Source organism: Notolabrus celidotus, chromosome 7 (assembly GCF_009762535.1).
Source record: "Notolabrus celidotus isolate fNotCel1 chromosome 7, fNotCel1.pri, whole genome shotgun sequence".
NCBI classification, from domain to species: Eukaryota; Metazoa; Chordata; class Actinopteri; order Labriformes; family Labridae; genus Notolabrus; species Notolabrus celidotus.
Genome location: NC_048278.1, coordinates 28,949,510 through 28,975,687, shown reverse-complemented (window position 1 = coordinate 28,975,687; position 26,178 = coordinate 28,949,510). Strand labels below are relative to the sequence as shown.

Genomic DNA, 26,178 nt, shown 5'->3' with positions numbered 1-26,178 from the left:
TTAAAAGAAGTAGACTAATTGATATGTCTTATATGCAGTATATATGAGTATACACACTGTATCATTGTCTGTGGGAATCCTCATAACAATCTTTACACACACAAGGACGGTCACATCACTGTTCTGAGATGTGTGAGGCTTCAATAGACTCATGTAGAAAGTATGACAAGGATGAACTTTTATTTATAGGAAAACAAAGACATTAATCTATATTTGTTGTGCCTTGTATTGTAGATGATGTATTCTCATATATATAGTGTTTTAATCATGCTTACACTGCTATGACCCAGAATTAAATTATTATTTGTATTATTTTGAATTATTTTCACTCATGTTTCTTAGTTCAGTCTGAAGTGTTTCCTGTTTTATTTTGGAGTACTTGTTCCTTGTGTATCTGGTTTAATTTTACTTCCTGTCCTTCTGTGCATCCCTCCTGCTTGATTACTCTAATTAGTTTCACCTGTGTCTTTGGCACACCTGTGTTGATTACCCTGTGTTTATTTAGTTTCTCTGTTTTCCCCTCTCCTGCTGACAGTTCATTGGGTCTTTTCTCCTGTATTCACCAGTGTTCCTCATGGATTTTGTGGGACTCCCTGTTGGACTTTGGTTAAAGTAAGTTTTGGATTTTTTTTGTTTTTGTTTTTATTTAGCAAACCGTTTTACTTACGTCTGCGTTTTGTGTCCTCCATCTTTGATTTTATAACACAAAGTGACGTATACTTGAGGATGAAAGGATACATTAAATAAAATGTAATAACTTCATAGAAGAAAAATATTTAATCTACAGTTTAAGTTACACAATAAAAGTGGGTCATTTCATGCTGACAATCACTTTAGAACATTTGTTAGTCTGTGTAATCAGCTTGGCACAGATACAACCATTTTTCTTGTCCTTCCTGTGCTTAGGGAGGAAGGGAGGAGGGGTTATGAACTTATTGAAAGGGCTCAAGGTTTTTGCATTTAGAAATTGCGCAAGCACAATGAAAGCTGAGGCTGGTTGTCAGATTTAGGTCAACTTTTGTTATACTGGTTAAAATGATCTTTATGTCCCGATGGCAATCAATACATAATGTGTTTTTAAAAAGGAGCAGAAAAAAAGCCGCTATCTACAGCCGGCGTAAACCTGGGAAAACACCAACCAATCCCTGCCATAAGGATCCAATTTATGAAACCAATCAAATCCCGTCCTGCCGTTCTGCCCGCCTCCTGCGCATACATTTCATGTTTGTTTGTGTTTTTAACTTTCACTATGATAATGTTTTGGTGTTTTCTTACTGCTGAGTGAGACATGAGTTGACGCAGTGCAAAACACAAACGATGTGCTGAGGACCGGTTTTGAATCAGTAACGATCACACGGTGGCAAATCAGCTGCACTCGTGCCTGTGAGTGGGGAAGAATTATATATTTTTTTTATTTAAAGGTGCAGGACACTTTAATGTTAAATGTTTTTGTCAACATTACAGCTCCTGTGAAGACCCTTTTGGTTTGTGTTCATTTTAGCACCCAGCTGGTTTTGTCCTGTACATAATGTAAGGTGTAATTCTTAACAAAATCTCACCCTGCTTTCTTTAGATCATCAAATATTTACACATTTCTTTAAGAATGCTGTAAATCTCCTAGTTTGACACCCAGTCTGCAGCAGAGGTTTCAGGCCTTGAAAAGACTATCAAAATAGTCTGTCTTCATGCTGATGGTCTTGGTTGCTTTTGCAGCTCATAAAGAGACATCAGTATTAAATTCAATCTGTTTCATAATGATGTAAACATTCCTCACAGGAGCTTTAACCATCACTGAAATGTATAAATTCGTCCTGCAACTGCACTTGTGCGTTCTTTTTTATTTCATATGTAGTTTCAAGAGATATTTCTTCTGAACTACAGTAGGTATATACTACCAATACAATATTACACTAATTCTCAAACTGTGGGTCATATAACCCCAGGTGTACCTGAGAGCTTTGCTGAAATGCTAAATGATAGCACTTCAAGTTGCTTTTATCTAAAACTTAAGACCGAAATGATACATTTTTATTACACACAATAGTTATTACATTATATAATATAACATTTAATTGATGTTAGAATTGTCTGTTAATCTTTAAGAGATTTCATGTGTAATATTGGTCTGTTACACAGAGCAACATGGAGTGAACATAATGTCCAACATAGCATGAACTAGTTAAGTGAGACTTCTGCAGTCATATTAATGTGGCGTTTTAGTGATACTGTACCTGACAATACAGCTTTGACCCACTTTGTTGGCCTGTCCAGTTCTTGCAGATGGCCGTCCATCAATCACTGGTTCTGTTCAAGCTATTTGTCTGTTCATGAAAGTTTGTTTCTTTGTTGCCAAGTGCTTTCTTGTGCTGCATTAATGTTGACACACAGACCTTGGGTCTGTACTCTAGAGCAAGGTTGGTGGTTATTGAGGAAACTCCAGAGTTAACTCTGGGTTTTTTAATACTACCTAGGTGGTTTCACCCCTTTCCAGAGTGGATCACGATGGTAACTTATGTTGAACAGCTTTAGAGAAGGTTATGTTCAAGATAAGAGTTCATCCTCTGAAAATCTTTGACTACTGACCAATCACTTCTCTCAATTGTGGCGCTCTGTGAGCTGATCGAGAATGGGGAAGAAGGACAAAGACTAACAGGACACTTAAAGCTGCTGTTGGTAGGAATGGTGTAAAAAACGTTGCTAATTTTTTTTTGCTGGGTTTGGAGAAAAGCTCATAATGCCCATCGGTACTCATCGGTAAGTGGAGTAATTTGAGACTATTGCGAAATCTCTTCGTTTTCCAATGCCTTTTTTATATCAAGCATTGTTATTATTCCCCTTGTTCCCGTTATGAAGGACCAATCATAGCTATTCTCCAATCCTCTGTCCTGATTGGTTATGAGCCCGGCACTATCATGACTGCACATGCCGATCTGTGTTAGGGGGCTGAGAGGAAATCTGGTTGGGATGGATAGTGTTGACATTCGAAGTCCCTCTCTCTCTGTGACTACCAACAGCAGCTTTAATCTACTTGTATTTTTACATATGAAACTTATCAATGAAAGTTGTTACTTGTGCTTCCCTGATATCATTCTAAAACAGGCTACCTCATGAGCCTCAAGTTGTTTTATTTGTATGTGCAATTATGGATACTTCTCTTGTAATCACATTTTCTTATTCATATTTATCCCCATACTATACCGGGAGGACTGCAGCTGAAATATCACATCTAAAACTGTCATACAAGCCACAAGAATAAATCAGAGGAACAGTTTTTGCTCTGAGTTTGAAGAATGTAATGATCTGCAGACGGCAGACTTGTTCTTATTTCTGATTAGTCCTACGTTGCTTACTCTGCCCCGTTTTAGTCAGTACACTCACAGTAAGTCTGGGATGATTGATAACCAGCTCTGTGAGACTGCTCAGCCACATCTCCTCTGTCAGGGTTAGTTGAGCCAGATAAGCAAAAGACAGATGGGATATGTTGAACTCACTTTGTAGTATAGGCTTCTGCTCTTTTGTTCTGAGAGAACTGTTGTTGTAGTCACATGTTGGTGGTAGTACTGGTAGTGATGGTAGTAGTAGTAGAAGTTTTAAAAGTAAGGTGAATACATTGTCATTAGCAGTGGGACACACTTTACTTTGGACACAGAACTTAATGGTCTTACATTTTGGGAACATCTGACCCAGTCTACAGCCTGACAGGAAAAACTCACTTTCCAAAGAAGAGCAGAAGTGACAACATCTTGTAAAGCTCCAAGTGATAACTGAAGGTGATTCAAGTGGGAGTTTCAATTTTATAGAAGCCAAGATCTCTTTTGGACCGTTATGGCTGGACTGTCTTGGCATGCTGTTCAGAGTGAGTCAATCATAAAGGATTGCTCTGACTGAGAAAAACAGTGGCTGTAGATGTGTGAAGGGAGAAGCTAAAAGAGGAGAGGTGAATCACAGGACAATTGCAAAGCGCCAAAGGTTGAGTTGCCTTTTTTGTTTTATTTGAGACTGGGAACATTCAAATACTTTCGAGAGAAACAGATCACATCAAACCAAGTCTTACCAACAGTAACTCCAGAGACAAAAGTAAGTAATCCACAATAGCTTTACTCACAAACAGTTATGAGCTGAAAGGAACAAATCTGTAAAGACTACAGTCTTCAGACCCAATAGCTATCATCTGACAAGGATATAGTCTCTGGGAGGGTCGGACAGTTTTTAGGGGTTTCAGAGAAGTTGGTTAGCAATAAAGGATTTCCAGCCAAGTCTTCCCTTTCTGTTCACTCATTACAAGACTAAGTTGGACTTGATCTTTACAGTTGTGGCCCTTTTTGAAATGTCTCTTCCAGACTATATATTTATTTTAGGGTAATATACTGATTAAAAGTAGTTGGGACGCTGGTTAAGATGTTGATAAAACAGATTTTCATTGTTGGATTGTATGTTTAATTGAAATAAGTGCAAAGACATCATATTCAATGTTGAAACTAAAAAAAGAAAAATATATGCTGTATGAAAAAAAGGCTGCCGGCAGTATGTTTCAAAACAGTTAGTCCAGGGACAACGAAACACTGAAAAGGTTTTGTAATAAAAAATGTCAAAAAAAACCAGAGAAATATCTTCCAACTAATGAGGTAAATTTGTGACAGGTTAGTAACATGTCTGGGTATAAAAAGGGAATTCCAGAGAGGCTGAGTCTCTCAGAAGTAATGATGGGAAAAGGTTCACCCCTCTGTGATCGACTGAATGAGCAAATAGTTCAGCATTTTCAGAATAATATTCCTCAGCTTAAAATTACAAAGTATTTGGGGAATTCATCATCAAAATTTCATAATGTCATTAAAAGATTTAGAGAATCTGGAGAAATCTCTGTACAAAAGGGACAAGGCCAAAAACACAGTACTGGCCTTATCATTCTGGTCCTCAGGCAGCACTGCATTAAAAACTGGCATAACTGTGGTGGAAGTCCCTGCATGGGCTCGAAGCCACTTACAAAGAAACATTGTCCATGAACACAGTTTGTTGCAAAATGCAGGTTTAAGATGCTCTATATAAAGAGGAAACCATATAAACATGTTCCATAAATGTCAGCGACCTTCTCATGCCTGCTCCTATTTAAGCTGGACTGAGGCTAAGTGGAAAACTGTGCATTCTGATGAATCAAAATTTGATTCTATTTCTTAAAATCATGGAAGCTGTGTCCTTCACTCTATAGTGCTGGGAAGGCTTGTGCATTCAGGAAGGCACCATTAATACTGAACAATACATGCAAATTTTCTGCTGCAAAGTATGCTGCCATCAAGACAATGCCTTTTCAGGGAAGACCTTGCATATTTCAGTAAGACAATGCCAAATCACATTCTGCACATATTACTACAGCACAGCTATAGGAGAGTCCAGGTTGACGTAATTTGGCGCATCGTGAAACACAAAAATGTTAAACCTTTCCCTTGCTCAACTTGTTTTAGAACATGTAGCTGAAATCAAGTTTAAAATTAGCATATATTTTTCATTAAACAATCAAACTGTTCAGTTTCAGCTTCTAATATGTTGTCTTTAGACTATTTTCAATTAAGTATAGGTTTTAAACGACTTTCAAACCATCAAATTCTGTGTTTATCACTTTTACACAGCGCCCCAACTTTTTTTGGAATAGGAGTGGTTCCTCATTTTTCAGAGGTCATAATGCCAACACAAGACCAAATACAAACATGACCACAAATAATAATCAGTGAACTTTCTTAGACTTCTTCGTTTTAAACATTCGTTGATTTGCAGTCTGTGTAAACCTTGTCTTCATCCTTTTGTTTCTCTCTGCCACTGGATCGTCCTTGCCTCAAACTGAAGGGTCGGTAGCAGGTAAACACGGACAGAAAGGCCGTCCTGTAGTTGTTGTTCATCCACCCATACAGGATGGGGTTGACAAACGTAGAGCACATAGCCATGATGTGGAACACAGTAAAGAGCAGCTTAAAATCCTTCATGTACGACACTGTGCTGTCAATGTCAACCGCCAACTGGAATGCATGAAACGGCAACCAGCTGACGGCGAACACCACCACCATCGTCAGCAGCATCTTCGTGGTCTTCTTCCTGCGCTGATTCCTGTCGTTTCGTCCTCCACAGGTCATGTGATTCTTCAGTTTATTCCAGATGCGGATGTAGGCGACGGAGGTCACAACCAGAGGTAACCCATACTGAATCAGAAGTGCTGATATGCTGTAGATAGTTCCGTTCATGCTGCTTCCTGGCCACTTCTCTGTGCACACCTGAATTGACTCGTCCGGCGAGAGATCTAGCGTCCCGTACTCCCTGAAGATGGCGAGAGGGCTGGCTAACAGCGCGCTAACGGCCCACGTGATGGCGATGACCAGGGCGCACATGTCTTTGGACATCTTGGTCTCCATGTGGTAGACGATGCTCCGGTGGCGGTCCAGGGCAATGACGTTTAGAGTGATGATGGAAACGTGGACAGCGATGCCTTGAGCACAGGGCAGCATGAAGCACAACACCTGACCGAACTTCCACTCACCGTACAGCGTGTAGACGAGGGTGAAAGGTAAACATAACGTGTTCACCAGCAGGTCTGCTACAGCCAGATTCACGATGAAAAAATTGGTGACAGTCCGTAGATTTTTAAACTTGAAGACGACATAAATGACCAAAGAGTTTCCGATTACTCCAAATAAGATGATGGTGCTGTAAGCCAGAATGAGAACAACTCGAACTCCAACCAGCTTTGTGCTGTCATCCAGCTGAAAAAAGTTCTCCTCAATGATTGTGTCTGTGGTTGAGCAGCAGTTTGAAGATTTAAGCTGAAGCTGTGAATCTTCAACTTGAGTTGTGTTTAGTTGGTCTGCTGTTTCCATGGCTAACAGTCCCCATAAGTCACCCTGTGAAGAGATGAACAACAGCTTCAACAACAGACAAACACGGTCAAAAAGTCACCAATCACTCCCTCCAGGATTTCACAGGCAGCTATGATTGTCGCCAACTCAAATACTTGATCTCATGGCAGCTTTAAAAAAAAGTTACACAGCTAGTTGTGTTGTTTTCTGACTTTTTTTTGTGTATAACACAAACGTGTGCAGAGCTGCATGCCTTAGCGCCACAGCAAGAAGGATGCCTGTTTGAATCCTCGGCTGGACAGGAGCCCTTATCTGTGTGGAATCTGTATGTTCTCCCTGTGCATGTGTGGGTTCTCTCAAGCTACTCTGGCTTCCTCCCACAGTCAAAAGACATGCTCAGTGGGTTAGTTGGTTACTCTAAAACTGCCCACAGGTGTAAGGGTGATTGGTTGTTTGTATCTTAAAGTCAGCTCTGTGCTTGACTGGCAGCCTGACCAAGGTGTACCCCGTCCCTCACCAAGTGACAGCCAGGATTGGACAGCACTGTATCAAGGGGCCAAAGAAATTGTGTAAAGTAAATGGGCATGAAATACTAATTTGGCTGTGCACATTTCTATTTTAGTGCTATTAGAAGAATAACCATAAGTTTGAGATTGTATTTAATAAGTTATTTTTTGCGCTTGTGGGGAAAAGTAGTGATTGGTCAAATTTCCATAAGGGTTTCAATAACTTCCCAAAATTGTAAGGTTGTAAGAAAGGTGCAGCAACTGGTTTAAGTTGCATGAGTTTGGTAATTTTAAATTTATTTCGAGTAAGACTGCGATGATGCCTCCCAAACATTTGACTTGCATAATAGAGGAAGAGCGTTTATGGTTCATTTCATAATTTTACCCCATATGTTGAAGAACAACTAACTAACTTAGATAGTCATCCAAGATAAACGCACCAAAGTCTACACACCCCTGTTAAAATTCCAGGTTTTGTGATGTAAAATAATGAGACCAAGATAAATCATATCAGAACTTTTTCCACCTGTAATGTGACCTATATCATGAACAATTCAATTGAAAAAGAAATTAAAATATCTTGGGGGGAAGAATAAAAAATAGATAACTAAAATAATGTGGTTGCATAAGTGTACACAGCCTTTAACTAATAATTTTTGAAGCACCTTTTGATTTTATTTCAGCACTCTGTTTTTTTTGCAGGAGTCTATTAGCATGGCACATCTTGATGTGGCAATATTTGCCCATTCTTCTTTATAAAAAAGCTCCAAATCCATCAGATAGTGAGGACATCTCATGTGCACAGCCCTCTTCAGACCACCCCACAGATATTCAACTGGATTCAGGTCTGGGCTCTGGCTGGGCTATTCCAAAACTTTAATCTGCTTTTGTTGATTTGGATGTATGCTTTGGTTTGTTGTTGTATTGAAAGGTGAAATTCCTTTCCATCTTCATCTTTCTAACGGAGGCCTGGAGGTTTTGTGTTAAACTGACTGGTGTTTGTAACTGTTCATACTTCCCTCCACCTTGACTAAGACCCTGGTTCAAGATGAAGAAAAACAGCACCAAAGCATGATGCTGCCCCCTCCATGCTTCTCTGTGGGTATGGTGTTCTTTATGTGATATGTGTTGTTTTTATGACAAACATACCTTTTAGAATTATGGCTAAAAAGTTTAACATTGGTTTCATCAGACAGGTGTATACTGACTACTATTTGTCATGAGTTTGAATGTGATTGGTTTATTCTGAAAACAGTCACATCCCCAGTTTTAAGGGGGTTGTACACTTACGCAACCACATTATTATTATTATTTTATTCTTCCCCCTAAAAGTTTTTTATTATTTTTTTCAATTGAATTGTGCACATTATGGGTCACATTAAAGGTGGAAAAAGTTCTGACAGGATTTATCTTGGTCTCATTTTTTTTTACATCACCCAACCTGGCATTTTAACAGGGGTGTGTTGACTTTTGCTATCCACTGTATCTCTAATATTACATCAAATTTCCTTTTCCAAATTTGAAAAGGTCTGTTGAATTTCAGTAAATGTCACAGAGACATGCCATAGATGACGCCTTCAGGAGGAGACTGATCCTGCTGAGTTTGAATTATAGCAGAAGCTGTAGACACTTACAGAACACAAATAATGTGGACACATTTTCTTATCCACAACTATCTGAATACAAAGCATCTTTCTACTGTCAGTCGCTTCATACTTCCAAAACTAACATCTCATGACTTCATCTGTCCAAGTCTTAATGCTCTTTTTCCAGTTAGTGGGAATACAAAACACATTCTTTATAATCTGGACTTTCACAGTATAAGATCGTGGACGATGCCATCAAAAGCATAAACCTCAGCTTCACTTGGTTAAAAAAAAAAAAAAAGCCTGGAAAATAACCACTGTAGTTATCTTCTCTTATTTATCACCATATTCATTTTCTACTTGGAAGACTGAGAACAAATACTTGTTAAAAATGACTTCACTGTTGGACAGAAGATCTTAAAATAACTCTACTGAATCACCTTTACGCACGCCATGTAAGATATTTCTGGAATTTCATATATCCGATGAAGTGACATAAGAAGTTATAAATACCATTTTCCTTGAATCCATGGCAGTCAGGATCGTTATTACAAGAGGAAAAAAAATAATAACGGAGAGGTCTTTGTTTGTAGTCATAATATGCAAGCCTTGAAACAACTGGCTTATTTCCCACACTGGAAATGAAAGATGAAAAATCAAAACTGATCAAATCAACTCACCTCAGTCTGCACAGTGAGATTTTCAGAGTCCTCCCATTGTTTCTTCCTCCATTAAAGTTTAACGATATTTTTGGCTTCGTTTCTGTGATATCCAGAAACCCAAAATAGTGCGAAACAACCCCCACAGTAGCGATATTCCCCAAGAGGAGTAACGTGCGCGCAACTGCAAAGCGCACAATATTTGGCAGTGCGCACTGCAGAGTGTTTGGCATCGAGGTCGCACTACCTGCCCTGTGAGACTGTTGGAAACACACATATGAGGAGGGTGTGAGGAGGAGCAGAGAGGAAACGGCGTGGGGTTTTATTTTTTCCGAGCAACATCCTCAAAAAATCCGACACATGACGTCTCTCACTTCATCCTAAACGCGAGTGGTCGCGCTGGAATGATAACGTTATATCATTCCAAATGCAAGAGTAATAATCACAGGTGGGGTAAAATTAGAATATGTGTTTGCCCCAAATGCTTAACTTATGACGTAGAGTATGAAGAGTTCATAACCTACAGTGTAATAAAACCGGATTCGGTGCTAAACTAAGAAATGTTGCTGTGTGCAGAGCGTGTCCCTGCATACAAATCCATGAGTGACCCCGTTAGTGTGAAGGATCAGGGTTTGGATCATGATTTCCTGCTCCAAAAGAAAAAGAAAACAAGAAAAAACAACTTATTTCTTTATGTTGTCTTTATGTTTAATCTAAAACATCTTTAAGAAGTGTCTCCATCCATTATTTAATTGTCTGAACATAGTTCCTGCATTTATCTAGTATCTGCTCACACCTCCAGCTTGCCAGTATACCACAGCGCCAGCATAGACACACACTTTTAAGTATTCACTCCACTTAAACTGAGTGTGGCCTTTAATAAGAGGCTCAATGACCAATGTGAGGCTATTATAATCAAGCTTTAATCCTGCCATGATGAAGACAAATGCATCATTTTGGCTTAGACAATTTCTGACTAATTAAACCCCGCTGGCACTTTTCTGACACGGTGTAATCCTGAAGCTTTCATCATTTTTCACTGACAACACTGTTATTTTTCTATTTTTATTAAACGACAATGAGTTCACCAGTCAGAGCGCAGTACAATGCAGCTGACCCATTTCAAACTGTTGAGCCTCTGGCAGGTAATTAGGCTCATAATTTGATTACCACTGTTATAAACCAAGACACCATGTGGCCATTTGAAATCGAGTTACTGTCCAGCAGCATCCTTGGAAAAGACAACTATACAGATGGTGAAGTAATGAGGAAAAGCAGAAAACGCATTTATAATCTGAGGTGGAGTAGTGTACAAGTGATCATTTAGTTGAATGTCAGTGAAACCAAAAAAAATAATCAAGTACTTCTGAGAAAGTTTCAGGTACCTCACTCCAATTTCTGTATGCTTGACATTTTTTTCTTTTCCAAAAATTTTAATATCTTGGAGGTTTTTATATTAATCACAGAAATTAGCTACACAGTTTAAGGACATTGCACGAGATGGCAAATATACGTTCATACCACAACAAAGTGAACTGACACGCATGGATGCCTGAAACCTTAGAATAAAATGTGAATTCAAAATAATTTGACCACAGCAGCATGATTTTCTGTAGCTGTGAGGTAAAATGTGCATTATGTACTGAAAATGGATAAATCAGGTAAATGTATGGGTCGCCTAAGGGTTCTACTTCTCTAAAGTTACAGATCTGTCACATCTTTACTGCCTGAGGTGCAAGATTCAGCTCCAGTCCTTGACTGATGCTTGTTATAAGTTGTTCATACACGTTCGCTCGCCAAAACAAGAGATGGGAGCCTTTTCGGACAAAATAAAAATGCACCCCAACTGTATTACCCACCTCCACCCAACAGGTGGCAGCAGAGGGGTACATACTGTGAGACAAAAAGAGCAATGCATGCAGGGTAGCGGCACATCCTGGTTCTACCATAGACATATAAAGAGTACAGACGCTGCACTGGCAGCTGGGGCGCAAGAAATACGGCCGCCATCTTGGTCCGGTCACCCTACCCATGATCCTACCTGTAAACGTAAACTGAAGCAGCAGAGACTTCAAGATGCCAGAGCCCTGTGCGGCAAAATACCTATCATACATCAATATATATCACATATCAGAATATTCTATTACTGTTAAGCCCACTATGAATATTAAAATACGCCGAACCATGTGTCCTGTATCATACCTACATGTATGACGTTTGCTGAAAAAAAAACCTGCATGAAAATCTGATTAGTATTCAGCGAGTTATGATTGATTAAATGCGCTGACACTTATTTGCGCGTGCCACACAGATTACCATGAGTGGAGTGGGTGACTGGACCAAGATGGCGGCCCCACGGCTCGTCAGCGCCAGTAGGTAGTAGCAGTCGATGCAGCGTCTACTCTTTATATGTCTGTGGGTCCTACTGAGAGAATATGAGAGATATATGAGAGATATAAGATGCGTCTACACTTCACACTTCGATCACTAACCACAAACACTAACGTTCATTCAGCTAGAAAAAAAATGTAATGTCAAATAATTAAACACACTTTTGTTGTACCTTACATTTATGTTATATACATTTTGGATTTTGTCTTTCAAGGTGTGCAGAGATTACATCATTGAGAGCAGACAGGGAGTACAAACGGGGATACTGGTCCAAATATGGCATTAGCTGGTGAAATCCTTTGTCTTCTACCTCATGAGGTGAGTCATCAAGTTAACTTAGTGACTTTGTCATTAATTGATTTGGCTTTGAGTTTTCTCCGGCAAACTTTCTGCAGTTCTCCTCCTCATTATTGTATAATTTATTAACACCGGAGAAGACATCTAGAAATAATTTGTCTGGTAATTAGAACTCCTCCTCGACTGATCAACAACATGCAGCAAACTGATAACAAACACATCAACACAGAGCGACAAGGTTTGTTGATTCATAGATTCATAACCATGCTCCAGAGATATCTGAAGTGCTTGACATGAATACCTACAGGATTTTTCATTGCTTACACAATGTCTGTAGAGAACCACTGCACATGTTTCATTCTGAGCAGCACAGACATTGATATGTTAAGCTACATAAAGCCCTTATGTCAAATTATTGACCAAATGCCCCCATTTCTTACGAGTCTGCACAATTCGGCATGATTCCATGACCTACAGGAACAAATGTCATTTTAAAGGTGAAGTGTTGCAAAAAAGAAACAGGCTTTTATGATGATTTATAATTAGTGGAATTTATTTTTTTCTTGTTGAAAGCATAAAAACACATTTGTATGTATTTTTTTTAGTGTTTGTCAAGAGGACTGAAAAGCATCTTGTATAGATTTTGTATGTTCTCCCTCTTTTTTTTTTTTTTTTTTTCAAATTCAAACCCTGCAGCTACAAAGCAGCATGATTACTTAAACAGGCTGCCTTATGTTTTGCCTTTATTTAGATAGCAGCAGTCAATACACAACAGGAAATGAGGAGGACAGAGAATGAAGGGAACACACTCAACAAAAGACCCCAGTGGGACTTGAAACTGGGGAATGTTGTAATTAGCGGGTTTTCTTTCACATACAACAAAGTATTAAAGGTATGTCTACTCATATGCATGCTTCACTTACAGAATGCCTCTGTGGGTGTGTTTACTTCAACCTTTATGTGAAACTCTAGGGACACCAGACTCTTTTATGAATCCCAATTAGGTGATCACAATCCAACTCCAAAACAGGCTGCTGCAAATTTGTATTCAAATATTGATAGCACATTGACCTTCCTTTGCACATGTGCAGCACTTCCAATGTGTGTTTATAGTCAATTTAAGAATGTATTTCTACACTGTTTTCTTACACTTGCTTCTTTTGTCTGACGGTCTTTGTTCAGTCTCCATAACCATAAATACAACTGCTGTGTTGTAATTAGTTCTTGATAAAGCTCAAGAAAACAATAAATGCACTGATCTGTTCAAGGTTTCTTAGTGAAGAAACAGACTTAAGCTACACAATGCAACACGTCTTTAAATGATATGCAGCAGGAGCGATTCCAGGATCGGATGTTCAGGGGTCCTGAGCCGGGCAAGATAAATTTCACTGTTTTGTACATTGTAATGCAATCTCATTCCCACATTTATGAAAGAAAAGTATCACACTTTTGGGGAAAGTCTGTGACTAAACCATCAAATCTAATAAAGGTTATTTAAATGCTGAGCCACAGCAAAAGAGAAATGGATTGGGCTCATAAAAGAAACATATGGTAACCCTAATTTCTGGGGAAAGACAACTCATTTTGATACAGCAGCTCCTCAACATATACATAAACAGTATGTGTGTTTCTGGAGTAAACCAGTCCCCTATAGTGAGTGACAATAATACCAAAAATTGACATTGGAGTCATTTTTTGGACTTTTATTTGAAATGCAATGCACAACATGTTAAACGCGGTGGAGCTGCTGTATTTTAGATGTTGAAATATTACATTTCAACCAAGTACTGTGTGGTTTTGAAACGTTTCTAGCTTGTTAAAAAGGACATACAGTAAAAAAAAAAAATTTTAATGTCTCAAATTTTAGGGGTGCTGGGATTCAATTTAGAGGTGCTTCAGCACCCCCAAAAATGGGCTAGAAATGCCTGTGATATGCAGTGACAAAGTTGTGTTAAAAATGTAGGTGGCCATGTGGTTTAATACAACACAATCCTTCCACTTCTGGGAAATGGAGTAGTGATGTTCTTCATTTTAAAGCCTGTAAATGTGTGAGAATATACCTCTGTCCTATTTCCACACTTTAATGTGCCTCCACTCTCCAGAGAAGCAGCACTTTTTTTTCAAACTCACTTCCCAAGCGGCAGCAACCATATGGCATCTGTATTATATGTGATTCAGGAATTGTGCATTCATACAACACCACGTCCAAGGCAGCGGATGGACATTTGTACTTCTTTATTTTAATCAGATTCAGATTTTGTGATCAGTGTAGGCTGCAGTTTGATACATAAAGTGGGAAACACTGATGTGGGAAACATTTCACAGCTTGAATGTTTGAGATTGAACTTCCCGTCAGGCTGTCTGGGGGGAAAAATAAAGGAAATAGAAACTTAACACTGATCTCAGATCTAACAAAAATAGATTAACATTAGAAATAAGCATAAGGATTAATGATACAGCAGCACTTGTCCATCTCATTATATACCTAATGAATGTGGATATTGTAGCTATGTTTATGCAAAGAGGAGTCTTATCATAGAAACCGCCTCGTATGTTGGTGCTTTCAGTTTTGATGTTGAGAAAATTTGATTTCTGAAGCCACCACATGATCCATGTGTGATGTAATTATTTGTAGCCGAAAAGAGTGGACCCTTTGGGGAATATGGATATAAAAAATCTGATTTTTGTCTGCGAATTGAGGCCAAAAGCTAAAAGACATCCATTTCCAAGGTGACAAAACTCAGTTACTCTTCAATCTCAGCAGGGACTTTGCACCTGCACTCCTCTTAATAGATCTGGGGGGTTTCAGGCCATTACATCAGCCTCTCTTAAATCGATACGTAGTGCTTCTCTGCAGGATTCGTGCCTAAGTATAATGTCAAGGTAATTACCCTTCATTAACATTGGTCTTAACCTGTGTTACTCAGGTCAAAGCACACATCAGTTTGTACAGGTTGACCACAGAGACTTTGTGCTCCTTATCGTCCTGGACATCCTGCATACTTCCTTTTGAAGTGAGACAGACCTCTTTCAATTTACGGCAGATCCATGAGCAGTTTTGGAGCAGGTGTCAGCTGTTATTGGGCGATAAGCGGGGTACACCCTGGCCAGTCAATCACAACCAGTCACAGTTGTACTCACAACTACAGGCAACGTAGAGCCAATACTCAATTTTAATGAGCATGGAAGCAAGAGCCAAGAGTACCCACGCAGGCTCACAGAGAACATGCAAATTCTGCACAGAAAACCCCAGCCAGAGTTTCAACCAGACACCATCGTGCTGCCTTGGAGATGTTTGTGCCCACATTTACTTTTCTCCAGAGTTTTCAACCAAGGCCGTCATCAGATTTAATTTTGTAGTGGGCAATTGGTTCATAACGTTTCAAACATATCTGCTCTGTTCGAAGCCGGTCAATTTATACTATCCTGTTAAAACTGAGCCTGCTGTCCCCTAACTGACCAGTAGTTGTCACCAAAGTATTCCCAAAATCCCAGCTCCCTCTTACAGTTTTTCTCAGTCGCTTTGGTACATTTCTCAGATCAGAATTGAAATTTAAAAACTACTTGTTCAATCTTCACATCATTGCGTCACTTGTGCACATCAAACAAGCAGTTTCTCATTTCTTTGAAAAAGTTGCAAATGCTTTGGTACATCCATGCAAATGATTATGTACAATTCTCTGCCGTTTCCTACATTATCAAGTGCTTATGTCATGTTGATCCAAATGTATTATAATGGGTCTCTGTTGAATAGTCTCACCCTCCACAAAATTTAGGCATTAGTTCATCGCATAAGTCTTCACATGCAAAATTTTTGAACATGTTGTCAGAATATGTCAGTCATATTTCTGTACATTTCCATCAGACTTTTTTTTCTAAATCTGTCCTGAATTGGTAAATTGCTCCCAGGTGAATCTTGGCTTTCTCTAGCGAAGGGAAATGTGTGAAGCATTAGATCAACCAGTTTTCTGACATAGCTCAAAGGTGCATCTCATGAACAAGTTTATATAGCCGGAGCACAACACAATGTTGCAATGTCTGACAATGGAAGGACAAGGAATTGTCTTTTTCTTTCTGTATTGCAATCGCATGGTCTGTCAGCAAATTAAAGTACAAACAGTAAAAGCGTAAATGTGAATCTCATCCAGTCTCTTGCAATCAATCTCCCACATACACTCAAGTGTAACTTACAATTTACAATAACTGTCATCAAAACTTTAGTTTACATCAGAACGTCCCTCCAGAGTCCACTGTTATATTGACAACATGACTAAGCAATTTGACTGTCTTATCCGTACACAATGACAGAAGGACTTGTCACTCTGATGGCACTGACATGTTCATTGACACAGATATTTACTTTTGAGAGATGAACTAAGGATTTTGAGCAAGATACTAGCTTTTGCAGGTAATCCATGGTGTTTTGCTATTTGTACGAATTGTTTTGAGAAATGCACTTACTGTTTTGCAAATGTCGAGGATGATTCGAGAAATGTACCAAAGCGACTGAGAAAAACAGTAAGTTGTAGAGTGCATACATACATATATCTGCACTCAAGTGTGCCCAAGTCTTGTCAAAGCTGTAGCAAGTCAATAATCAGGTCTGCTTTGGCCCAGTGCATGCCTTATGGACTTTTTCCAGGCTAACTCTTCTCCTTCAGACTTAATTAGAAATGAAGTGGAAGTTTAAACCACTTAGTTCAGTTTGAAATCCATTTCATAAGAGACTTGCATGAATGTATTAGCTCTGTGATCACAGTCAGATCCAACATCATCAAACTGTCATAAAGATTTATTGATGTATTGATTTGCTCAGGGCCGTCTCCTCTGGGTGATGTAACAAATGTTTTTCCTCTGGACTACAACAAGTCTTATAAATTATCCTCAGATATCTGAAATAATTCAGGACTCTTTTCTTTTTTTGTATTGCCCCTCATTATAAAGGTTCTCTGTTATTCAGCTGATGTTATATCATGACAGTTTTGCTTGCCTGCTTTGTATCATCAGGATTTAGGAATAAAGCCCAGGTTTGTCACACTCTTTTCATAGCTCTACTCACAATGACTTCTTGAGAACACTTTCTCTTCAGTCATAAGCAAAATATTTCATTCAGATCAGGATCATTGTTGTGGTTTTAACCCAGCATGCATTCAGTAGTATATTCCCATATACAGTCCTCATTTGTCCCTTCTTATGTTTCACAAACCAGAGAGCAAAAATCATACACACAGAGTATATCAGTAGCATTTTATTTTAGTCAAAGTAACATATAAAGCAGTTAGAAATGCCCCTTTATTATACTGACAAAAACATCTGACATTTGTCATTCAGGATATATCAAAGGGTGATTGTGCTTTTTGTTACAATCTTATCACACGTTATCAGAGCCAAACATTTTTGCCAGAGCAGGATAAACTTAAAAAAAAAACACTATTTGATACCACATCCATCTTTAAAATGCAGTCTTTTCTTTTCAAAATATCTCTGTTGACCTTCATCTTGGTTGTCAGGCATTTTCAAATGTGCCAATCCAAGTGAAGTTAAAGTGTAACAAGTGAACATTAATACACAATCTAGAAGTTGAAAAAAAAACAGCACAAAAGACAGAAATTATAAAGACAAACAAAAAAAATCAGTTGTTAGATAAAAAAGCAATGATTATTCAAAGAACATAAAAAGTAAAGTGACATTTTTTTCAATTGAGAGCAGTTTTTCCAAATGACTTTAGACACCAAGCTAAACCATGAGGCTTCACTCCAGCTTCCACCAGTGCGTTATATCAGTCTTTCTCACATGGGGCCTTTAGGCTGCCATCCAGATGGTGAATGAGATGAGCACGGTCAGTAAAACTGTCAGTGGTGTCGCAGAGCCCACATACAGCATGGCTCCTATGCCGCACAGTGCAGTCAAATAAGAACTCATCCTGCTGCAGACGATCTTCCTCACCGCTGTGCAGAACTGCAAGAGAGTAGAGGGAATGAGATGGTGATTTGAGGCAAAGAAAAGCAAAGTAAGCAGAGATGTAGAGGTCTGTTATCAAAGGGAAGTCTTCATTATTTCCAGAATGGCATTATTACGGTAAGAAGTAACACTAGAGGGAGCTACTCGCCTCATGAATAAGTTAGTTTCACTCCAGTGGACTGAAGGAAAGAACTGTTTGCTGTGATAAAAACACTCAAAAGACCACATGTCACAGAGTCTGTTCTTCACTATCGAGCTAGTCAGTCAACGTGAATAAACCTGCAAGTGTCTGAAAAATACTCTGAGATTAACATCCACGCACCATGTTTCATGCTTATTTGTCCAAATATCAGTTTTCTACTTCATCAAGGTAAATGACTGATTACGTGTGGCATGAAACTCAAACCTTTGGGGCAAAAAACATGTGACGTCGATCGTGCAATAATCTCTGGGATGTAAAAATAGAAACTTGAGAATTAGGGAATTAAAGATTTCTGTGGAATCAGGGTTTAGAAATAAATCTCCAAATAGAAGCTCAATCATGTGAAGGATTTTTAATGAACAAGCTGTTCAACGTTACATAAGAGTTTATTAAGAGTCACTTTCAAAACTTGGATGTGTTTAGCAAAAGTCCTAGACTAATTGAGTTATGCAAGATACAAAGTGCATACGTTTTTATATGTGTATGTGTTTTATATTGTACAAGAGTGACAAACAAAGAGAACTTCACCTACTCATTACAAAGCATGTGTATCAGTGTTGGTTTGAGCTCATTTGAGGCTCAAACACTTATTCAGTTCCAAACAAAAGTATACCTAAAAGTGTCCACTTGAGTTCCTTTAAAGTGTAATTCTTCTCTTTAACATCCCTCCACATGGGAAAGTCTGTCAGCAGAATCAAAAATGGCTTGATTCAATTACAACTGAATATTTGGAAAAACACTGCCATACGTAGTTTGTTTATGAATCTACCACTTCATATTTAAAAGTGTTACAATTTACAATTCAAATAGAACTTTTAGTTCATTTTTTCATTTGATTAAAGCTCCTGTGAGGATTTTCAATTTGCCTCAATTTTTGCACCCCTGTGGACAGTGGTTATTTTTTTCTTTGCTGATCATGTCCTGTCTTTCAGTTGGTTTCTAAAAGGAAATCCCATCCTTCATCCTTTCAGCTGTCAAATGTTTCACTCCACATGGCTTTCTGCCATGGAAAAGTTAAAAAGGGTTGTTACTGCCTTGTAATGTTAATTGTCCCATCTGACAAATACTCTGCAGCTCTGGCTACCAGCATTAATTATAACTTATAGAAATAATCAGTCCTCTTCCTGGTTTTCTTGTTTCTTCTGTAGTCATAAAGGAGCATCATTGTTACTATCAGTCTGTTTTATGACTAGCAAAAAAAAAACAGCTTCTCACTTGAGCTTTAAAAAACAAAAGCATTCAAAAAAGCAGACAATCTTAGCAGCAATCTAAACTTTTCATTGTTTCTTTTATTAAAATGGAGCTACCAGTTTTTGTCAATTTTGTCCCCAAAAGGGTAAATACATGCTATTCCTTTTGTATGTGTGTGTGCACGTACTGTACTTCATGCTACCCCTGCAAAAGTCAGTGCCTCAATTTGGCTAACCCAGTCACAAAGACTGAAGACGCTCCTGCATGTGTAAGGAGTGTTTTTAACAAATCTCATCCTGCTGTCTTTGAACAGTCAATTGTATCACTCATTGATAATCTATGCCAAAGGAAATGTTAAAAAAGACAGATTCTCCAGCTTGCTGTTTTCTCCTCATCTCCTGCCCTGCAGCAGGAGTTCATTATTGTGTACAAATAGTAGTAAAATAGTAGTACAGTAAATTTTATGCTGATGGCTGTTTGCTTTGTAACTCATAATGTGGCATCATTTATAATTTCAGTCTGTTTTATAACAAGCTAAACGTTTGTACTTGTGACATTAACATGTGGGGCAGTTAATGAGATATGTATAAAAGGCAAAGCACTGAGTCTACTAAATATAACTAACTCAGACTGTTAAAGCTTCATGCAAGCTCTGTCACATTGTGAAATACTAATTTAAACAGGACAAGGACTTTAGATTGTTCCCACATCAGTTACACTGGTAGGGACAAAAATGTCACTGCAAGTTTAGATTAAAAAATAATATTAATCTCCTTACTACAACAGGACCGTACCTGATAAGTCTGGTAGCTGATAGCCATGCCGTATCTGCAGTACATGACGTAGTGTTCACAGTTGTACCACAGTAAGCTGTAGGTGACCGAGCCCATCAGTTTCTCCGCCCGTCTGGCCACCTCATCCCCGTCCAGAGAAGGCTGGCTGCACACCTTGTCCATGCGGTTGACAAGAATCTCTGAGCCAAACCCGAAATCTGACACATTGTCCACTCTCACACTTGCAATCTTAGCAATGACCCCAAGCAGCAGGCGAATATTCGTCACCACCGTGGAGATAGCAGATTTATCCTTGGAAATCACAGGAAGGATGTCTGGGATGAGATGAGCCACGCGGTTGTCCCCCAAGTAGATACCAAAGTGTGTGAACATTGTCCTGGGGACCTCTAAGAGATCACCACGTTTGTACAGAGACAGGTCATACTGGGATTTCTCCTCCTCTTTTTGGGAAGAGACAAAGATGAAGTTGATTAGCTGGTACAGAAACATGATTGCAATGTGCAGGAAAACCCCTCAGAGCCATTTTATTTGAGCTGGAGTTGGGAGGGACCAAAGTTGTTAGTAGGATTACATGTTGGCCAATGTTCCAGTATGATTTTGACATGAATAAAGGAGCTTTCTGTAAGCACTTGGACGTGTGTTCAGATTTTGACACTCAGGCCTTGTTTCTATTGTATTTAGGCCAAGGGGTCTCATTAGGAAGGCTAATACATGTTTAAACAGTCACACTTATTGAACCACTGTGCCCGATAATAATCATCCTTTGTCTTTACATTATTCTGAAATCTTAACATTCGATTCATCATTATTCAGCACTTTTCTGGATTAATAGATTTGTACAAGTTTGCAAAAAAAAAAGGAATGTGATAAGAAGTTGACTAAAATAATTTTGATATAGCAAACTCAAAGGTCAGAGGGGCAGTGAAATCAAAAAATATACACTCAGTAATTTGAGAATATTGCTCAGATGTGATACTTCTGAAAGTGCACAATTTTGACCCTGAAATCAATACGGATACACTGCAAAAATACAGACTACGTATATGTTTTAGTAAGCTGAGTTTCTTAATATTAAGATACACATGTCATAAAATATATTGCATATTGGTCACAGTTTGAGCTCTGTTTTCACTGACAGGTGGTTTAAAAGGTATAAACATAGACTGTATAAAATATGGACATAGTATCCGTGACGTCACCCATCTGTTTCTGAAGAGCTGTTTTGAGACCAATCGTCGGCGACAGCCATATTGCTTCTGTTGAGCCAGTGTGACGTAAAGAGGTGGAGTTTGAGCCTCCGGCCCAACAGCTGCAGTGTTCCTGCAGGCAGCTGTGCCTCTCATTGGAAGACTGGTAATCTCAATATCTTCGAAATTGCTGCGTTAGAAAAAAATCACCCCACACACAGTGAGAGCACATCGAGAAATGAGCTATCCAGACTACACTCGTCTTTTGTACCAGGCTGTAAACATGTTTATTAATGCTGTAAAGATCGTCTTATTCCCATTCATGTGTATGTGACTTCAGGTACTTCCGGAGCCAGCCTCAAGCGGATCCTTGATGAACTGCAGCTTTTAACACTTCCGCATTGGACTCATATTTTTCGACTGGAGGTTGCTGCTTGGGTATAAATCACAGGCCCAGAGACTTTGGCCCTCGAGATGGCTGACCCGGGTTTGATACCGGCTTGCAGCCCTTTGCCATGTTCCCTGTGCTCTCTTTTGTGTTTCCTTCTGTTTTATGCTCTAAATAAAACTCATAAAAGCCAAAAATATACAATTTATTTTTAAAAAGAAGATTTATGAGTCACTCACACAGGACACACATATAAAAAATTATATGTTTATTCAGCATTTCTCATATTTACAAAATTATATTAAACAAACTTCTATAAAAAATTGAATTTATATACATTCATTTTAGTCAAAAACTGCATAAAAATTTACATAGGCCTCCACACATTAATGGCAGGAAAAGTACAAGGCATGTAGGAAATGATCAATGCGCATATCAAAACAAAATATTACACACCTCCTACAGAATGCAATCAATCTATAGAACAAAACTCATGAGGCTCCACATGGCAAGCCTGCACCGCCCTGAGCAGGTCTCCAGTCAGTGCAAAAAAGTTCAGTTTATTTACAGGCTCATGCTGAGCTACTTCAACCAGCCATCCACAGAGTGAGAGGGATAAGGATTGTGGGTAGTGTAGTTGCCGGTGCCATGCCAAAAGAGATGATGGAGACTAGGCCGAGAAGGCTTGTGGTGATCACGCTACGCTGGTCTCTGATGATGGATTTCAGGCACTCGCAGAACTATAGACAGAAAAGAAAAGAAGAAGAACAGATCAGTATTTCACTTGGAACATTTACGATGTCACGTGGAGAGTGTCTGTAAAATGATTTAACTTTTTATTAACATGCAAGAGCAGCTTATCAGTGTGCAAGTTCAAACAGGAGGTACAGTATACAACACTTTTCAAAAGTTATCTGCAAGTTAGGTTAGTTGAGTTCAAAATTGGGTTAATGACTTAGCAAAACCTTGGCCCAAAACTTCTGAAAACCCAGTAACTTTGTAACTTTAGAAAGGTATAAATAAAGTATGGCTTTTCATGTTACGGTTTGAACAGTACCTTAAGAACTCTGACCTGTATGTGTAGTTATATCTTGTGTTGCAGACCTGGGTCAGTTTCAGGACATTATCTGCCTTATACCTTGTGATTAAACTTCCATAAAAAATGTCAAATTTACTACAAATATTGCAAATGAATGAACAAGATGTTATTCTAAAAGAAGAAGGGCGTTGTTTTTCTTTTTTTGCTCCGAAACTGATGAGATCATGTGGAGGTGATGTAGTGCATATAGAGGAAGAGGGGGTGAGGTAACGGGAGGGTCAACAGAGGCAAAACGCCCCCCTCACCCCTTAATCTGCCTGTATTTAAAGTGACTGCAGAAAACTCTTCAGAAAGTGAATGAGGTTTTAAGTACAGCATCTTTTTAAATGGAAATTGGCCAAAATAGGAACATTATGACTCACTCAAAGGTGAACACTTGTGCAAAATATATAGGGAAATATATAAATCCTAACAACTGTACGTTTTATACTTAAAAGTAAGTGAGACATGGACTGTACCTTCTCTGTTTGCCTGCTGGCTGCAGACCCGTATCTGCAGTATGTCACAAAGTGTTCACAGTTATTCCACAGCAAACTGTACTGGATTCCTCCGATGAGCTTTTCAGCCCTCTTAGCCACATCTTCATTAGGAAGCGCATGACTCTTCATCATCATATCCATACGGTTCACCAGAATACTAGAGCCGTACGCAAAGTCCTCTAAAGTGTCCACGCGCACCGTGGCACACCTGTACATGCAGCCGAGGATGAGTCTCTTGTTCGTGATGACGGAGCTGATGAGATTCTGGTCGGTTGTGAACACTGGCAGGATGTCCGGGATCAGGTGAGCCACTTTGTGGTCTCCTAAATAAATGCCGTAGTGGTTGAAAAGGGTTCTGGGGACCTCCAGCAGATCCCCCCTTCGGAGTGCAGGTGGGGCGCAGCGGTGCGCGCACCTCTGCCGGTCCTCATCCTTCGCCTCAGACCAGCTGGACTCAAAGAGTTTGAATTTGGAGAAAAGAGAGAGCTTCTCCACCAGGAATGTCAACAGCTGCAGCATCGTGGGAGTTGTTTGGGGGGAAATATGCGAACATGAGCCTTTTTATCCTCACTGGCACGAGGAGGAGAGAGAGCTTCGAGGAATTCCCGGACACGATTGGACACGAGTCACTTAGTGCACGTGCGCTGGCCTCCTCAGCATCTCGCTTTTTTTCCTGCTGTGTTTTTTTCCTGTCGGGGGATTAGCCTAAACACTTCAATTAAGTTCCCACAAACTGCAGCAGAGGAGAATCAGCTTTAAAGAGAGCTTTTTATCTCAACTCGTGTTAATAGTCCAAAGGTGCTGGAGGACAAAATAAAAAGTTGATGCATAAATATTGATCAATAGCAATTCTATTTATAAAGCACATTTCATTACACGTGAGTTCAATGTGCTTTACATGGAGCTTTAAAAAAAATAAAAACATTTTCCAAATAGAATAAATAAAAACAGAAAAACAATAGATACACCCAACATACATCAGACACAGCAATCAGACAAACAGCAATTGTTGCTGCACATGCATCCAGTCACAACAGTCATTATATCATTCATACGCTTGAGAAAATAAATATGTTTTGAGTCTTTTTTTTAAAAGTGGAGACAGTTGGAGACAGCAGGCAGTTTGTTCCAAAATGATGGACCACAGTTTCTAAAGGGCCCTTCACCAGACTTTGATTGACTCTGGGTACATTTAAAAGACTTCCACCTGCTGACCTAAGGATCCTGGTCAAGTTATACACTGTGAGCAAGTCAGAGATGTACTGGGGAGCTGAACCATTGAGTGCTTTATGAACTAATCATAGGATTTTGAAACGGATTCTGTATTGAACCGGGAGCCAATGAAGTGTTTTGAGAACCGGGTGATATGGTCATATTTTCTTGTATGTGTCAGGATTCTTTCGACTGTGTTCTGGATGAGTTGGAGCCTTCCTATGGAGTGTTTGGATAGCCCTGTGTACAGTGTGTTGCAATAATCTAACCGGGTTGATATGAATGATAGGACTAATTTCTCAGCATCAGTTTGGGATATGAATGATCGGAGTTTGGATAAAGAACGTGAATTAACTTTGTTTATAAGATGGCTCTATTTTGTGCTGCTGTTTTATGTTTCACTGACTCTGTCCACTTTTCCAGGTGATCTGCAATGTAACACCTCACTGGAACTGTGTCATTTAAAAGAGCTCTGTCTTTTCCTCCAACTCAAAACTGGAAAAACTCAGAACAGTTGCACAAAGATGCTGTCACCTCAACAGAACCCTACAAATCTACACTGACCTGTGTGTATAACCAATGGACTCATGAAATGTATGAGATGCTCTTTATAGTAAAAACCAACAGACAATTACTCCATATCACTATAAACCCATTGAGCGCTTAAGTGTCTGTCAATGGTCTGATTTTACTTTATGGCCTTCAGCTTACTACGACCAATGTGATTCACTGCAACCGCTCTTATCAGTAGTTTAATTATTTGAAATTGTAATAGTTATAAACCAAATGTCAAACAGAAGCTCCAGATTGTAAATGGTAAATGGAAGTGTGTTTATATATCACTGTACGTATAGTCACATATGACACATTCACCCATTCACACTATGTTCACACACTGATGGCAGACGCTATACTGAGTGACCATCAGTGTTAACTCCAGCAGTCAACAATACATTTAAAATTTTTATGTTCATATTAACAATGTAAAGCACTTCTTGCCAGTATCGTGGTTTCATCCTCTGGTCTGTAATGATTTGCACACTCCAGCATAGAGCTCTACCATCTCTTGTGATGTGGTTGTTTGCTGACATCAGTGTGATTAGCAGCACCTGTAAGCTTAGCTCATAAGTAGTAGCTTGAACTCAATGTACTTTGGTGATATTTTAATCCAGTTTGATATAAAGTGTAATTACTTTTGATAAGTCAAGGCCTTTTCTTTCTCCCATCTTGTAACATTGAAGAGACTTGAAAATATCTCCTTCAAAATGTGTGGTGGAGACCAAACCCAGAGCAAAAAAAAAGAGACAGAAATTGGGATCAATACTTAGGTAAAGAGGTCAAATTAATGTGAGTTAATTTAAGTGTACCCTACTGCATGCTAAAGAAG

At 39.0% G+C, this 26,178-nt stretch overlaps 3 protein-coding genes and 1 long non-coding RNA gene across 7 annotated transcripts; 1 reads left to right on the top strand and 3 right to left on the bottom strand.

Moving 5' to 3' along the window:
* The first annotated feature begins 484 nt into the window (after positions 1-484).
* On the top strand, positions 485-25,993 carry LOC117815303. Of its 4 annotated transcripts, XR_004631790.1 has the most exons (5): positions 485-612; positions 6,118-6,178; positions 12,196-12,299; positions 13,030-13,170; positions 21,954-22,205. It is a non-coding gene; the product is annotated as an uncharacterized LOC117815303 (long non-coding RNA). The 4 variants fall into 4 exon arrangements; XR_004631788.1 differs by lacking the exons at positions 6,118-6,178; positions 21,954-22,205 and adding an exon at positions 25,215-25,993; XR_004631787.1 differs by lacking the exon at positions 6,118-6,178.
* On the bottom strand, positions 5,636-9,719 carry npy2r (neuropeptide Y receptor Y2). The gene is made up of 2 exons (XM_034686935.1): positions 9,612-9,719; positions 5,636-6,884 (listed from the first exon to the last, which is right to left on the bottom strand). Exon 2 carries the CDS (start codon positions 6,858-6,860, stop codon positions 5,748-5,750), a length of 1,113 nt encoding a protein of 370 aa, XP_034542826.1. The 5' UTR covers positions 6,861-6,884; positions 9,612-9,719; the 3' UTR covers positions 5,636-5,747.
* Positions 17,575-20,915, bottom strand: si:dkey-30k22.5 (lecithin retinol acyltransferase family protein). Its single transcript, XM_034686937.1, has 2 exons — positions 20,427-20,915; positions 17,575-18,236 (listed from the first exon to the last, which is right to left on the bottom strand). Exons 1-2 carry the CDS (start codon positions 20,913-20,915, stop codon positions 18,081-18,083), a joined length of 645 nt encoding a protein of 214 aa, XP_034542828.1. The 3' UTR covers positions 17,575-18,080.
* On the bottom strand, positions 22,255-24,300 carry lrata (lecithin retinol acyltransferase a). Its single transcript, XM_034686936.1, has 2 exons — positions 23,559-24,300; positions 22,255-22,741 (listed from the first exon to the last, which is right to left on the bottom strand). The coding sequence occupies exons 1-2, from the start codon at positions 24,096-24,098 to the stop codon at positions 22,589-22,591; spliced, it is 693 nt and encodes a 230-aa protein (XP_034542827.1). The 5' UTR covers positions 24,099-24,300; the 3' UTR covers positions 22,255-22,588.
* Positions 25,994-26,178: the final 185 nt, after the last annotated feature.

Bases quoted from the DNA above. Each gene is read 5' to 3' on its own strand.
- npy2r (XM_034686935.1), bottom strand. From the start codon at position 6,860: ATGGAAACAGCAGACCAACTAAACACAACTCAAGTTGAAGATTCACAG.
- si:dkey-30k22.5 (XM_034686937.1), bottom strand. From the start codon at position 20,915: ATGTTTCTGTACCAGCTAATCAACTTCATCTTTGTCTCTTCCCAAAAA. The intron at 18,237-20,426 runs GTACGGTCCTGT...ACTCTCTTGCAG, and splicing joins TCAGCTACCAGACTTATCAG to TTCTGCACAGCGGTGAGGAA.
- lrata (XM_034686936.1), bottom strand. From the start codon at position 24,098: ATGCTGCAGCTGTTGACATTCCTGGTGGAGAAGCTCTCTCTTTTCTCC. The intron at 22,742-23,558 runs GTACAGTCCATG...TTCTGTCTATAG, and splicing joins CCAGCAGGCAAACAGAGAAG to TTCTGCGAGTGCCTGAAATC.